Source organism: Selaginella moellendorffii, unplaced genomic scaffold (assembly GCF_000143415.4).
Source record: "Selaginella moellendorffii unplaced genomic scaffold, v1.0 SELMOscaffold_33, whole genome shotgun sequence".
Classification (NCBI taxonomy): domain Eukaryota; kingdom Viridiplantae; phylum Streptophyta; class Lycopodiopsida; order Selaginellales; family Selaginellaceae; genus Selaginella; species Selaginella moellendorffii.
The window spans coordinates 1077431-1090877 of NW_003314294.1; the positions used below are offsets into that span (position 1 = coordinate 1077431).

Consider the following 13447-nt stretch of genomic DNA (forward strand, 5'->3'; position numbering starts at 1 on the left):
CGTTCATCAAGGTTGGTGGAAAAGCTAAGTCGGTGCCAGTTTTGCAGTTGAAATGTCAAATGTGCTTCTCTGGGATTGAAAGCCACTGTTAGAGCAATCAGTAAGATTATCCCTGATACCAAACAATTGGTTTACACACCGAATGTTAATACCTTTCAATTCTCCTCTGACATCCAAGATTGAGGTCGGGAGCCCCTGCAGCCCCGATTAGTCGTCACACAAATTCTTCAAAATAAGAAAAGCTTACAAACCTTACACCGTTTATGCCAGCTCCAAGAACAGGCATAATCCGATGGACTTTTGCTGGAAAGCTTATTGTTGATGATTAATTGTCGGTGTTGCAGGAGAACTCATACAATGTTTCAAGAGCTCCTCCATCTCGAAACAGGCTTTTACCTTGCACCGAGTCCAAGAACAAGCAAGAGAAGTTGAAATATCAAAGAAATTCTCCTGCAACACCTATTAAGCAAGCCTTCCAGCACAAGAAACAAGCTTACCTTGCACCGCAGCTGCTGAAAGAAGGATCGGCTGGGCCAGACCGAGCAGATCGCGGAAAATCACGTAAGTTCTCCTGCATCAACGATTCATCGTCAACAATATCCTTCCAAGAAATAAGCTTACCTTGCGAGTCCAGTAACAGGCGGGATCGGGACCAGATCCTGACAGATCGGGCAGCTTCTCCTGCAATCATCAACAATATCGGTATGAAATGCGATTTCGACTTGAAATCTCCCGGAAACACCATGGAAGAAGAACGACGCTCTACCGCTACCGTAATATGCAAGGAAATGCGGCGATCCGAGAAAGAAAGAAGCGCTAGCGAGAGGCCAGCGATGCGCGGGAGGGAAATGAGTCAAGAGAAGGAAATCGATCGATTACCTTGCCGGGAACTTCTGCCACTGGCTGCTGCCGCTGCTGCCGCCGCTGCTTTCCATCCCGCATCATGTCCACAAGCTCGATGCTCGTCATCGCCGCTCGATCGCCACCGCCGCGCTGAGAAGAAGTTCCTAGCTTTCGGCCCGCCACTTCCCTCTATTTAGACGGGCGAGGCCTCTGGTACGGCATGGGCCACATCTTCGTACGAACAGGTCGAAGTCCATTATGGGCATTTGCTGGAACAACACCCGTCCACGACACTCTATCTTTTCTCTGCATTGACTCCAGCACGAATTAATATTTAGGCATCTGGCTATGGCCCAAATTCCCCCCAAAGGGTGTGTCAACCAAGGAGATCGCCTACCGGCATTGTATCAAAAGCATTCTCATCTTTATCAAAATGACATTCTTGGGCATATGCTGCCTGTGGCACTTTGTCAAGCAGCAGTTCCACGGCATCCAGCATGCTGCTAGATCCGAATGGTGCCAGCATTGCTCAGAGAGCACTACGTTCCAGGTGACCGCTGACAAAAGGAACCCGGGCACTGCTGCTGGAGTCGAGAAGCTGGATACCTCCGGTGGCGCCTGCCGCATTTGCCATAGCTCAGGAGCAGCGAGATTGGTATCGTCACGCTGTCGATGATCTTGGCGGCGTTCTGCCATGCTCTTGGGTGATCACTCTTCGATCCAATCTTTGACAATGCAGCGAATGGAGAGAACTCGAAAGGCGCTACAGGTAGTCTCTAGTGGTGCGATAGGACGCCCAAGGCCATGGAATTCGGCCAGCCAGATAGGGGACGTTGTTGTGTTTAAGCTCACTTTACGGGTTTCATGCAAGAGATCATGCAGGATTCCGGGACACACGGCTCTGTCGTAAATCCTGGTCATGTGCAAGGACTCGAGCAGCTTTTTTTCTACGGCCTTCTTTCCAAGTCCAAGATGGTGGAGCTTGTTTCGTGGGATGATCAGTTGCTGGTCGTGACTGTGAGAAAAAAGGGGGAAGAACGCCCTTGGGTTTTTCGCGAGGACGAAGTTCGCCAAAAAGACTTCCAATGCTGCCACCTTTACGAAGATCCAAGCTCTGTCTGCCGAGAAGAGGCTACTGGCAATCTTTCACGAGCTTCTTAGCCTCACGATCGAAAAGAGAGCTGCTTCTACAAGGTTCAGAGAATTGTTGCATGCTCAAATGATGACCGATGACGGGGTTGAAGCTCAGAATCTGCTATACTTTGAGCCTACTTCACAAGCTGTGGCTTTTAAGCCAATGAACATAGCATCACTAGAACCAGGAAACACACAAGGCTTAAGGATCTACGATCAAACATGAAGCACTCGCCTTGCCGGTTGTGTCTCTTCCAAGTATCTGAGAATTTCAGAAACCTTAGTCCACATTAAAACTCAAGCTAAACGTTGGATTCTCTGGGCATGGTGTAGAAAGCATTTCCTGAAAGGTTTCACGACTCGGCATTGCATCAAAAACATTCTTAGCTTGTTCCAAATGACCTTGGGCATCTGGTGCACGCATCGCATCTATATTTCCAGGTGCCTATGTGGCACTTGCATATCCACGGCATCCAGCATGCGGCTTGGCTCATCTGGCCTCTCTGCCAAAACTCTCATGACGTGAGAAAGATGACCGAAGAGAGCATATGCTGCAAGAGATCGAGTTAAGAAGCTGGGTTCTTGATCAAACCCAGGGTTTCAGCGACGAGAGACGATTCATGCTGCGACACACGGCTCTGGAATCGGTGGATTGGAGACTTCACGGGAATGCTGATCTTGCAGCTTTCCCTGGGTCCCAAATGGTTGGAGCCTGTTTCGTGGGATCAGTGACTGAGCTGTGGATGTGGTTTAGTGATCGTGTTCCATACGAAATTCTCGGTTCGAGCGTTTCCAAAGAAGCTGGAAGTCGACAACTTCCAATGCCGTCATCTTTAGGAATACCCTGGAAGATCCAAGCAGTGCGACTGGCTGGCGAGAGGCGATCTTTGACGAGTTTCTCAGCCTCACGATTGATCGAAAAGAGAGCAAAACAGCTGATGTGTCTGCCGGCGAGCAACTTACAGCAAGGTGGCGTTTCTCCGCGAGAAACGGTTGCGTTCTTGTGACAAGAGTCAAGGCTCTTCTTGTCACAATTAAGAAATCCATCCATGGGCCTGCTACTTCAAGAGTGGAGCCCCGAGGATAAGAATGCCTGGTGTACAACTTAGCACACACGAAAACGACAACGAAGCTAGCGAGGTAAGTTCTCGTTATAGATCAGTACGCTTTGATTCCGGTTCTCGTTTTCTCTTTGGGGCCCGTTTACAGAGCTCGTGGACGACTTGTGGAAGAAGAAGGAGATGCCAAATGCAAAGAGGGCCATACTCTCTCGCTCGCCAGGGCCCAAAGATGGATTCTTTGAGACTTTCCATACATGGAGGTATGGTTGCTTTCTCTTTCTCTTTTTTTGTTTTCTTTTTCTCCTGTCTGTTCCACTGTTCACTGTGAGCAGCAGTGATTGACGCTTGCTACTCGTAGATGGCCAAACGCCGCGCTAGGCACGAAGCTCCAAATCGATCCTTTGGAGTGACGCGGCGAATCAATCAATCTTTTTTTCTCTCCAGTGGCATGAGCTTTCGCGATTGACTGGACGTGTAGATGAGCAGTGCCCGACCACTGTGAGCAATGCATTGTCTATGATACTGCACGAGCAGTGGCAGGCAGCGTGGTCTGCTCAGCTGTTTAGCTCCACGACGTTTACTACGAAAGAGATTCGCGGCTGCGAGTGACGCAAAGCTGGTACTATTACTTTCCTCTCGTCTTTGTTACCGGCAACCACGTTTTTTGTGCTGGTTTCCTTCTGACGCACTTGGTTTTTTCAAATGTTTTCCCAGATGCTCGTCTCTCTCCTCGATAGTTGCGACGAGTCATTTGTTTTGTTCCCGGAAGGCGGTGCCTGCGACTAAAACAAATCGATCAGCGTCACGAACAGACCTCCAGGACCGAGGCGAGCGAAGCAACAAGTTGGCGGCCATCGCAATCAGGTCCTGGAGCACGGATGATTTGGCCCCTGACGCGGACGATTGACGAGCTGAGGTGGTGCAGTATATATTGTGTTTGTGGAAAGATAAAGAGGTACGTGGTTTTGCTTTCCTCTCTGCTTCTTTCGCCATAGCCTGGGAAAGCAGACAAAGTGGTGTCTCTCGCTTGGCAGGGAAGAGGGTCCTTTGTTTGCTGCTGACGCTTCCATATGAGTCAAATATCAGCAGTAAATCGTCAGCACAGTGCGAACTCCACATGGCAAAGGTGCAGCCGCAGCAATCCTTGCAGCTTTATTCCAATGACTCCCATCGAGTCCTCAGAAGAAAAAAAACCAGTCAATTTCCTCGAGAGCAGGCTAAGCTCCAAGGTACCTTTTGTTTTATAGATCGATCGCTCTCTTCTCCCATGGTTTATAGATCGATCGCTCTCTTTACAAGTGGTGGCTTTGATTCCAGATCCAGATCGAGGGCGATTGCCATCGGAAAACAATGCCCTGGCGGAGATTTTTTCCATGGATAATCGATCAAATGATATAGAATTTACAGGCACCGATGGAGCGATCGGGCGATATCTACAGCGAGCGATCGATGGAGCTGGAGAGCGTCTCATCGTCGCCAGTGAAAATAATGGCACCTAACAGGGGCTCATGGGTTCCTTTCGTGGCGGCCGTTCGTAGCATGTGATTCAAATGGGTGACGTTATTCCCGCGAATATGCGCTTTGACCCTTGGGTTGGAGGGAATCGAACCGGCGGTTGTGGTGTTAACCGGGGTTAGGGTCCCTTTCCAACGCTGCTACGGTGCTACAGTGCGCGGTTGCCCCTTTTTATAACGCGGGCACCAAAAGCATTCCAAGAAGAAGAGAGAGCGTTCTTGACGGAAGCGGCGTAGGCGACGGCGGCAGCGTCTTGGCGCAAGGTTTGATTCTTTGGTTTCTCTCATCGGCGCCGGCGCGCGATCTTAGATCGCCGCCTCGCAATCGGCGAATTCGCCTCTTTTCTCTCTGTTGCATGCGCCGATTCATCGATTGATCGCTGGTTTCGTGGCTCCTGTGCTGCGCAGGCTTGGATTCGTGCGATATTTCGTCCTGGGGAAAGGCGAGGATCCGGTTTTCTTCACATTCGAGTAGGAAATTTTTTGGCGTGGTTTGGATTGGAATGGGACTCATCCCTTGCTCTTGTGTGGTGTGCTTCTTCTTCTTCCAGGCGGATTGAATGTTTTAATGGCGTCGACGCGTGATTCTAGTAAATCTAAACGCGACTCTGTCCAATACGAGTCTCCTCTCGGCTACAAGATTGAGGACATCAGGCCTGACGGTGATATTGAAAAGTTCCGCTGCGCTGCCTACTCAAACGTAAGCTCCTTTGTTTTCTTTGCGAGAAATGCGTCGCGAGCTAATTCGTCTCTTCTTCTTTGCAGTTCGTCCGAAAACCATCCTGATACCCCCCAGAAAGAAGAGCCAGTAGAGTAGGCTAGGGCCTTCCCCTCGTCAAATCCTTTGCTTGGAGTCTCCTTTACCTCTTGGAGCTGGTCTGCGGCATGCTGCACGGTGGCAGATCAGCTCCCTGCTCTCGGGAGCAGCATTCTTCCCGCTAGCTAGCTAGCTCTTTAGCCGGTCTCTCCTCTCTTTTTTCTCCCCTCCGTCTCCTCTCACAAGCCAAGATGGGTGTCTCTTTCATTCCCGCTGATGAAGTCATGGAGCCTGTTGTTGCCAGTCCTGGGTTTGAGGGGTTTGAGAAGAGGCTTGAGGTGGAATTCTGGGATCCTCTTGGTTTTGCCAATCCGAGTGGTCTGCGAGCAATCCCCCGCAATGAGATTGACACCATGCTGTCAGCGGCCGAGTGCACTATTGTCTCTGCTTTGAGCAACAGTCAGTTTGATTCCTACGTGCTGTCTGAGTCAAGCCTCTTCGTCTATCCTTCCAAAATCGTCATCAAAACCTGTGGAACCACGCAGCTCTTGAAGGCCATCCCCCTGCTTCTCAAGTCGGCCTCGTTTATCTCCCTGGAAGCCTGCCGCTGCAAGTATAGCCGAGGAACTTTTATCTTTCCCAGTGCCCAGCCTTCGCCTTATGGAAACTTTAACGAGGAGGTGGTGATCCTGGAGAAGTACTTTGGTCACCTTGGAAACGGAGGCAAGGCTTGCGTCATGAGTGACGCCTCTAAGATGCACAACTGGCACGTTTATGTTGCTGCGTCGGAAGTGGCCCCCTTGAGCTCTGAGACATACACAATGGAGATGTGCATGACGCAGCTTGATCGCTCTTCGGCAGCTCTCTTCTACAAGTCGCCGTTCTACCGGTCAGCTGCTGACATGACTCTCCTGTCCGGCATCCGGAACCTCCTGCCTCACTCGGAGATATGCGACTTTGCCTTTGATCCCTGCGGCTACTCAATGAACAGCGTCGAAGGCAACGCCCACTCGACCATACACATAACTCCGGAGGATGGTTTCAGCTACGCAAGTTTCGAGACCATGGGTTACAGCCCGAGCATGCTCGACTTGGGAAGCTTGGTGGACAGAGTGCTCGGCTGTTTCAAACCGGCAGTTTTCAGCATCTCGCTCTCGACGGCTGGACTCTGCCACTCACAGGACGCTGGGTCCTGGGGGGTGCCGGTTTGTCCACGAGGCTACGTGTGCAGTGGGACTACTCGCCATGAAATGCCCGGGGGGAGCTTCGTGGTGTACCACACTTATACGAGGATCTTAGGTGGCGACTCGACAGTGATGCCGCTTGCTCTGTTCCCGGCACTGGAGAAGGTGGCGAGCAATGGTTACAAGAGCAAGAACAGCGAAGCATCTTTGAAGCCGTTTCTGTACGGTGTGCAGCCCTTACGTGAAAGTGGTGGGGCGGAGGTCATCGGTCCTACTGCCAGGGACATGGATTCATTCATCAGGAAGAAGATCCAGTCCACGGGCCGAGAGGATGCGTTCTATGTTCTTGACTTGGCAACTGTTACTAGGCTGTGGAAGATTTGGAAGTCGGCCATGCCGAGAGTTCACCCCTTCTACGCGGTCAAGTGCAACCCCGACCCGCAGCTCCTGTCCATGCTGGCGGCACTGGGAGCCGGTTTCGACGTTGCGAGCAAGGCAGAGCTGGAAGCTGTGACACAACTCGGGGTGGCGCCACGAAACATTATATTTGCGAATCCCTGCAAGCTTCCTTCGCATATCACTGAAGCTGCTAAGGCGGGGGTGGTGTACACGACGTTTGATTCCGAGGGAGAGCTCTACAAGCTTAAGAAGTACCATCCACAGGCGGAGGTTCTCCTGAGGTTCCGTGCCGACGACACCGGTGCTCGCTGCCCGCTGGGCGTCAAGTATGGTGCCGAGTGGGACGAGTGCTATCATCTGCTGGAGGTGGCCAAGACGCTGGGCATCAAAGTCGCAGGTGTGGCCTTCCACGTCGGGAGCGGTGCCTCGGACGTGAATGCCTTTGCGGAGGGCATCAAAGCCGCGAGGAAGCTGTTCGACATGGCCGAGAGCTTGGGTCTCCCGAGGATGACAATGCTGGACATCGGTGGCGGGTTCGTGTCGGATGGAGGAGCCGGGGTCAAGTTCGCGGCCGCGGCGTACGAGATTGGCAACGCGCTGGAGGAGCACTTCCCGCGGGAGACGATGGCGGACGTGAGGATCATCGGCGAGCCGGGCAGGTTCTTCGCGGAGGAGGCCTTCAGCCTGGCGGTGCTCGTGTTTGGCTGCCGGGTCCGGAGGCGCGAGGAAGGCAACAAGACGGTGGTTGAGTACTGGATCAACGATGGCATCTACGGCTCCATGAATTGCTTGCTGTACGACCACGCAACGCTCTCGGTACGGGCGCTTCCAGTGGCGAGCAGTGGCGGTGGCAGCAGTGGTAGCAGCAGCGGCAGTGATTGCGAAAGCTCGTCCGAGGATGAGGAGGACGATGCGCCGCTGCTGGACGTGGAGCTCCATCCCTCCATCATCTTTGGGCCGACATGCGATGGACTGGACACGGTGCTGAGCGATGTGTGGCTTCCGCGGCTCCAGTGTGGGGACTGGCTCGTGTTCCCTCGCATGGGGGCTTACACCAAGAGCGCTGGATCCAGCTTCAATGGCTTCGCGGTTCCAGACGCTACGTTCTACGTTCACTGTGGAGCAGCGCCAGAGATGTGATCGTTCGTCCGAGTTTTTCTTGTGTGTTTCTTTTTTCCGGGGAGCGTTTGATCGGTTTTGAGGCGCTCCTCGCGTTTTCGTTTCTTTTCCTTGTTTGCTTCTTTCTTTGAAAAATAAAATTTGTAGTTTAGGATATCCGTTTGCTGCCACGTCAGAAGATTGACAGCCACGTCAGAAGTGAAGATGATGACCAGGAACGTCGTTGACTATGACAAGGACCAGATGAGTCAGCCCTAATATTTGAAAGGTCAAACGACTCCAGCCGCGACTGAGACATACGACGGAGGATCTTGGGGCTTGAGCGCCAGTAGCTCTTTTGCTGCTTGTTCCGCAAGGTCTCGGTTGCTGTAACGTTTGCATGCCGCGAGCAGCGAAGCCCACTCCACGTCGTTTGGAAGGAATGGCATGGTTTGGATGAGATCCATGGCGTCGTCGAGCTTTCCGGCCCGTCCCAGCAGATCGACCATGCAGCAAAAGTGCTCCCTCAGCGGCTCCACCTCGTGGTCCGATTGCATCGCCACGATATGGTGGCGGGCGTCGTCCACGCTTCCCTTGTGGGTGCACGCCACGAGAATGGCCGCGAAGGAGACCGCGTTGGGTCTCACCCCGGTCTGCATCATCTCCCGGAAGAGATGGCCGGCCACGTCGCTGAATTCGCCGCTGTGGGCGAGCGCTCCCACCATCGCGTTCCACGACACGAGATTCCTCTCGGGCATTTGCTCGAACGTGAGCTTGGCGTCGCTCGTGGCTCCGTTTCGAGCGTAGCCAGCGAGGAGGGTGTTCCAGGAGACTGTGCTCCACTCGGGCATCCGATCGAACGCGAGCTTGGAATCCAAGACCCGTCCCGCCAGAGCATAGGCTCCCAGCAGCGTCGTCCATGTCACGACACTCTTGGGCTCGGAAACTCTATCAAACAGTGCCTTTGCTTGCGAGAGTTTTCCACTCACGGCACACGCCTGAATCATCGCGTTCCACGAGCAGATGTTCTTGTCGGGGATGGAGTCGAAGGTGGCTTTGGCTCGATCGTAGTCTCCTGCATTTGCATACACCGCCAGCAGCGTCGTCCACGACACAACGCTCTTTTCCGGGATGGATTCGAACAAGATTCTCACTTCGTCGTGGGCTTCCGCGTCCGTGCATGCCTGCAGCATCGAATTCCAAGACACCACGCTTCTGCAGGGCATTCTCTCAAACACTGCTTTCGAGAGATCCAAATCTCCGGTTGCGGCACTCGCTGCGAGCATTGCGTTCCAGCACACAGAATCCCTTGAAGGCATTTCAACCAGACAATTCCAAGCATCGCCCATCTTGCCGTTTTGTGCATAGCCAGTCAACATAGCCGTCCATGAAACAACATTCTTCTCAGGCATACTGTCAAAAATGGCTTTTGCCGCTTGCAAATGCCCTTTTCCGGCAAATGCAGTAACAATGATCGTCGACGACACTGCACACCACCTTGGCATTCTATAGTACACTAAATTTGCATGAAAGAGTTCATCATTCTGTGTGAAACCTCGTATTAGTGCGTTCCACGACACGTTGTCTCGCTTTTTTAGGCCCCTAAAGAGCTGCTCTGCCTTGTAAATTTGCCCACCTTGGGCATATGCTGTTATCATCGCGTTTGAGGCCACCACGCTGCGATCCGGCATTGTGTCGTAAACCTCCTTGGCCTTGTCCATGTCGCCGTTGCTTGTGTAGGCACCGAGCATGATACTCCACGAGAAATCGTTCTTCGGATCGATGGCATCGAACACCTGCCTTGCCTCGCTTGGGCTCCCACACTTGCCATACATTTGCACCAGGAGATTTGCCAGGAAGCGATTGAGGCATTGGCGGCTCTGGATTCGATCGTGAACACGCCGCAGCTCGTCCAGGTTCTTGATGTTCTTGAGAATCCCTGCAAAGAATGCCTGCCCTGAGGTTCCCATCCATAGTCCAAACTAATACAATGCTCAGCAATAACCCAATAATTTTTATTGTTTTTTGCGAACCACTTTGCAAGAAATGGGCATGCATGATACTGGCTGTCTTGATTTATAAGTTAAACCACAAAATATTTTGAAGATACTTTCGTCATGAAGGGTGGCCTTGTGTTCTTTTGCTTCTCTTGTGGACTAGTTTCCAGGTTCTTTGAGTAAGAGCTCTTGTCTTTGGATGGTTCCAGCGGCAATATTAGCGATTCACCAGTGCTGAATTCCACTCTTGCCTATGAATCTCCCAGAGAGAAGATGGATTCGTATGGGGACGAGGAAGATGCTCACAAGAGGGATCATGGTGATGGTTCCAGGAGGAAGAGGATCAACATCATTAATATGAATATCAATATTTGCCTGGGTGAATCTGAAAAGAAGAACAAGGACGACAGCGACCGTGTGGAATCATTCCCTTTCAAAGGAACGCATTTTATAAAATTTGTAAAGATTTGCGGCAATAAGAAAACAATGCAAAATGCTCTGTTGCTAATACTTGAATTTTTTAATGCAAAAGAAAAGCATCCGGACCAGAGTTTTGTGGAATTCGAATTGAGAAGAGTTCCTCAGACACCCTGATGGGCTGGAGATGGGACTCAACTGGTTCGAAAGGAAGTTTGGTGACCGATTCTTAGGTTTAGACAGCCGGAGGCTGACTTAAAAGGAGAGTGAGATAGTGAGATCTTTTGCTGGTGTATTAAGTCGGTTGACGGTACAGCTTGGGCCCTCTTTGGTCATAGACTGGCAGCTCAAAGAATATTTCTTGCGTTGCAGCAGTGAATGTCCAACCAGTTGCCCAATTCCTAGAAGCAGTTACCTAGGCAGTGGTGAGTAAGATTTTTAGGGACATTCCAATGTTTCTGGTGTGAAGGGGATGACCACTGGGCACGTGATTGTCCATTGCTACCTAGGGGCACTGCAGTAAACCACTAAGGATGCTTCTGAGGAAGAAAGTGGGGAGAATCAGAGGATGCAAAATGTTGACTCAGAAGAAGAGGATGCTCATCTGTATGTCGTGTATAACAGGAAGCAGCAGTGGAAATAGGATGATTGGGCTAAAGAAAAAAGCTAAGACGCCCAGAGTTGAAGGGAGTCGACCTACAACTAGAGAACCATATACAGTTCCAGCTACAGAATATCCTTACCACGGGATAGACATGGAAACGAGGTCAAATAGAGAAAAATGGAGTCTTCGCTGTGCAACCCCACGCGACAATAGAAACATTGATCAGTGGCAAGAGGGTAGAGGCATTACTGGATTCAGATGCAAATCAATCAGTGCAGAGGTGGTAAAGTGGAACACTTGGTTAAGCTAGATCCAGCAGTGGTGGTAGGAGTAGGTGGAGAGCAAATGCAGATGCTCATGTTCATCTGGGATATACTTATGCAGATAGGGCTGGTGGAGATCTTTGTTAGTGTTGTCATCAACCACCAGAATTGTTATTTCTTGTTGTTTGGCCTAGAGGTTCACATGCTCTTGAACAGGTATGTAAGGCCACTTAGTTCCTATGGAGAAAAGCTGACAATATTTGGGGTTGTTTTGATGGAAAGAATGAACAAGAAAATTCTTTTGTGGGGAATGTTATACATGGACTTATATATGCATTCCTCCCCTGGATTCCTACTGCTAATCCTAGTTGTGTGCTCCTGCCATCCTGTTACCTTGATTCCAACTGCTCCAACACTCCCCCTCAATCTGACAATCTTTCTCAGATTGCAATTCACCAGCTCCCTAGAAACAAAAGGACAAGTTGATGTTGCAAAAGTTTGAATTGTGGAATTGCAATCATTGTCTTTATCAAAAGATCTACTACCATGTTGGCTGTAGAAATGCACTTAAGTTTGATCTCTCCTTGTTCCACGTGTTCTTGAACGAAGTAATGGAACATCTCAAAATGCTTGTTCCTCTTGTGGTGTATTGGATTTATGATGGATTGAAGACATGCTATGTTGTTGTTGTATACATTCATCAGTGCTTGCATTTTGAATCCTATATCTCACAGCAAACGGTAAATCCACAATGCTTCTCTGTCACCACATTGTACTCGGCTTCACAAGTTGATAATGCTACCATTTGTTGTTTGTAATTGTGCCATGACACAACAATATTGGAGAATTTAAATACATACCCGGTTGTTGGATCTGTGATCATCAAGATCCCAAGCTACATTAGAATTTACCATTCCATGTGATCATCAAGATCCCGAGCTAAATTAGCATCTACCATTCCATATGGAACCAACATATATGCTCCAATTTCTCCTCCTATCATATCTTTAAACTTGAGATGGAGTGATGAGGTCTGTGCAACATAGTTGAAAATATGTTCCACTGCATATTAATGTCTCCTCCCCAAGTTTTGCATGAATTGGCATACATGAGAGACCACTACTGCAATATGTTATATCTGGATGACTTGCTGTTGCGAGGTACATCAATGCTCCAACCACATTTTGATATGGTAGTTGCTCATGGTTTATTAGCTCTGGAAAGCTTTTGAAATTGTAGTGTGAGGTTGAAGTTATACATGTCATGAAAAATTTGTCATATTCTTTGACAAGGTTAGAAATATACTTGTGTTGGTGAATCCTCCACCCTGTCACATGAAATTTCAAGACCAAGAAAAAAAGGGAATTTCATCATTTTAAGTCGTTTGATGAGTTGCTCTTTTAGCAATTGTAAATTCCATGCCTTCCTGATGATGATGAGATTGTCTATATAGACACAAATAAGTATGATTGATAATTCTTGAACACAATACTAAAGGTTCTAATTAGCTTTTGCACAGAAAATCCAGAATTTGTTTAAAGTGTTGTACCATATCTTTGAATTGTTGAATTGTTTAAATCCATAAATAGATTGCTGAAGTTTACAAATAAAATGTTCTTTTCTACGTACTGTAAAACCAGGCTAATGCATATAAATTGGTTGTTCCAATTCTTTGTTCAGAAAAGTATTTTTGACATCTATTTGTAAGATCCAAATGACTATAGCAATGATTAGACAAATTGAAACCATTTTAATTACAAGGGAGAAAATGTCGCTATAATCAATCCCTAACTCGCTATTTGTAACCTTTTGCCACTTTGTAGCTACTAACTCTTAGCTTTTTCTTGTATACTCTATTATGGATGCCTCTTTTAGAACTCCCAAGGTCTAGGAATTATTTTCCAGTTGAGTATTGTTTGTATCACTAGTTTCTAGTGAAAACACTATACTCCTAGAAGTGTGTAGCGCACGTGGTTTTGACCTTTTATCCTATGGTGATTTACCATAGGATAACACCACGAAGTGGAACCTAAACCCTCTTTGTGCCACGTGACAGATGCCATGTGTCAATGCCACGTGTCCATGCCACGTGTCCACAGGAACCCGAGGTTCAAGGCCTTGGGCCACTGAACGAAGGAACGGTGCCAAACTCCCAAGCATGAAGTCAAAGAGTGAC

At 49.4% G+C, this 13447-nt stretch overlaps 2 protein-coding genes and 1 long non-coding RNA gene across 3 annotated transcripts; 1 reads left to right on the top strand and 2 right to left on the bottom strand.

Moving 5' to 3' along the window:
• Positions 1–402: 402 nt before the first annotated feature.
• LOC9639034 lies at positions 403–699 on the bottom strand. Its single transcript, XR_002993204.1, has 3 exons — positions 622–699; positions 498–571; positions 403–450 (listed from the first exon to the last, which is right to left on the bottom strand). It is a non-coding gene; the product is annotated as an uncharacterized LOC9639034 (long non-coding RNA).
• Positions 700–4707: 4008 nt separating this feature from the next.
• LOC9638760 lies at positions 4708–8177 on the top strand. Its single transcript, XM_024682120.1, has 4 exons — positions 4708–4816; positions 4961–5023; positions 5104–5252; positions 5318–8177. Exon 4 carries the CDS (start codon positions 5561–5563, stop codon positions 8030–8032), a length of 2472 nt encoding a protein of 823 aa, XP_024537888.1. The 5' UTR covers positions 4708–4816; positions 4961–5023; positions 5104–5252; positions 5318–5560; the 3' UTR covers positions 8033–8177.
• A 103-nt stretch (positions 8178–8280) lies between these two features.
• LOC112348834 (pentatricopeptide repeat-containing protein At4g02750-like) lies at positions 8281–9960 on the bottom strand. Its single transcript, XM_024682067.1, has one exon. The coding sequence runs from the start codon at positions 9958–9960 to the stop codon at positions 8281–8283; it is 1680 nt and encodes a 559-aa protein (XP_024537835.1).
• Positions 9961–13447: the final 3487 nt, after the last annotated feature.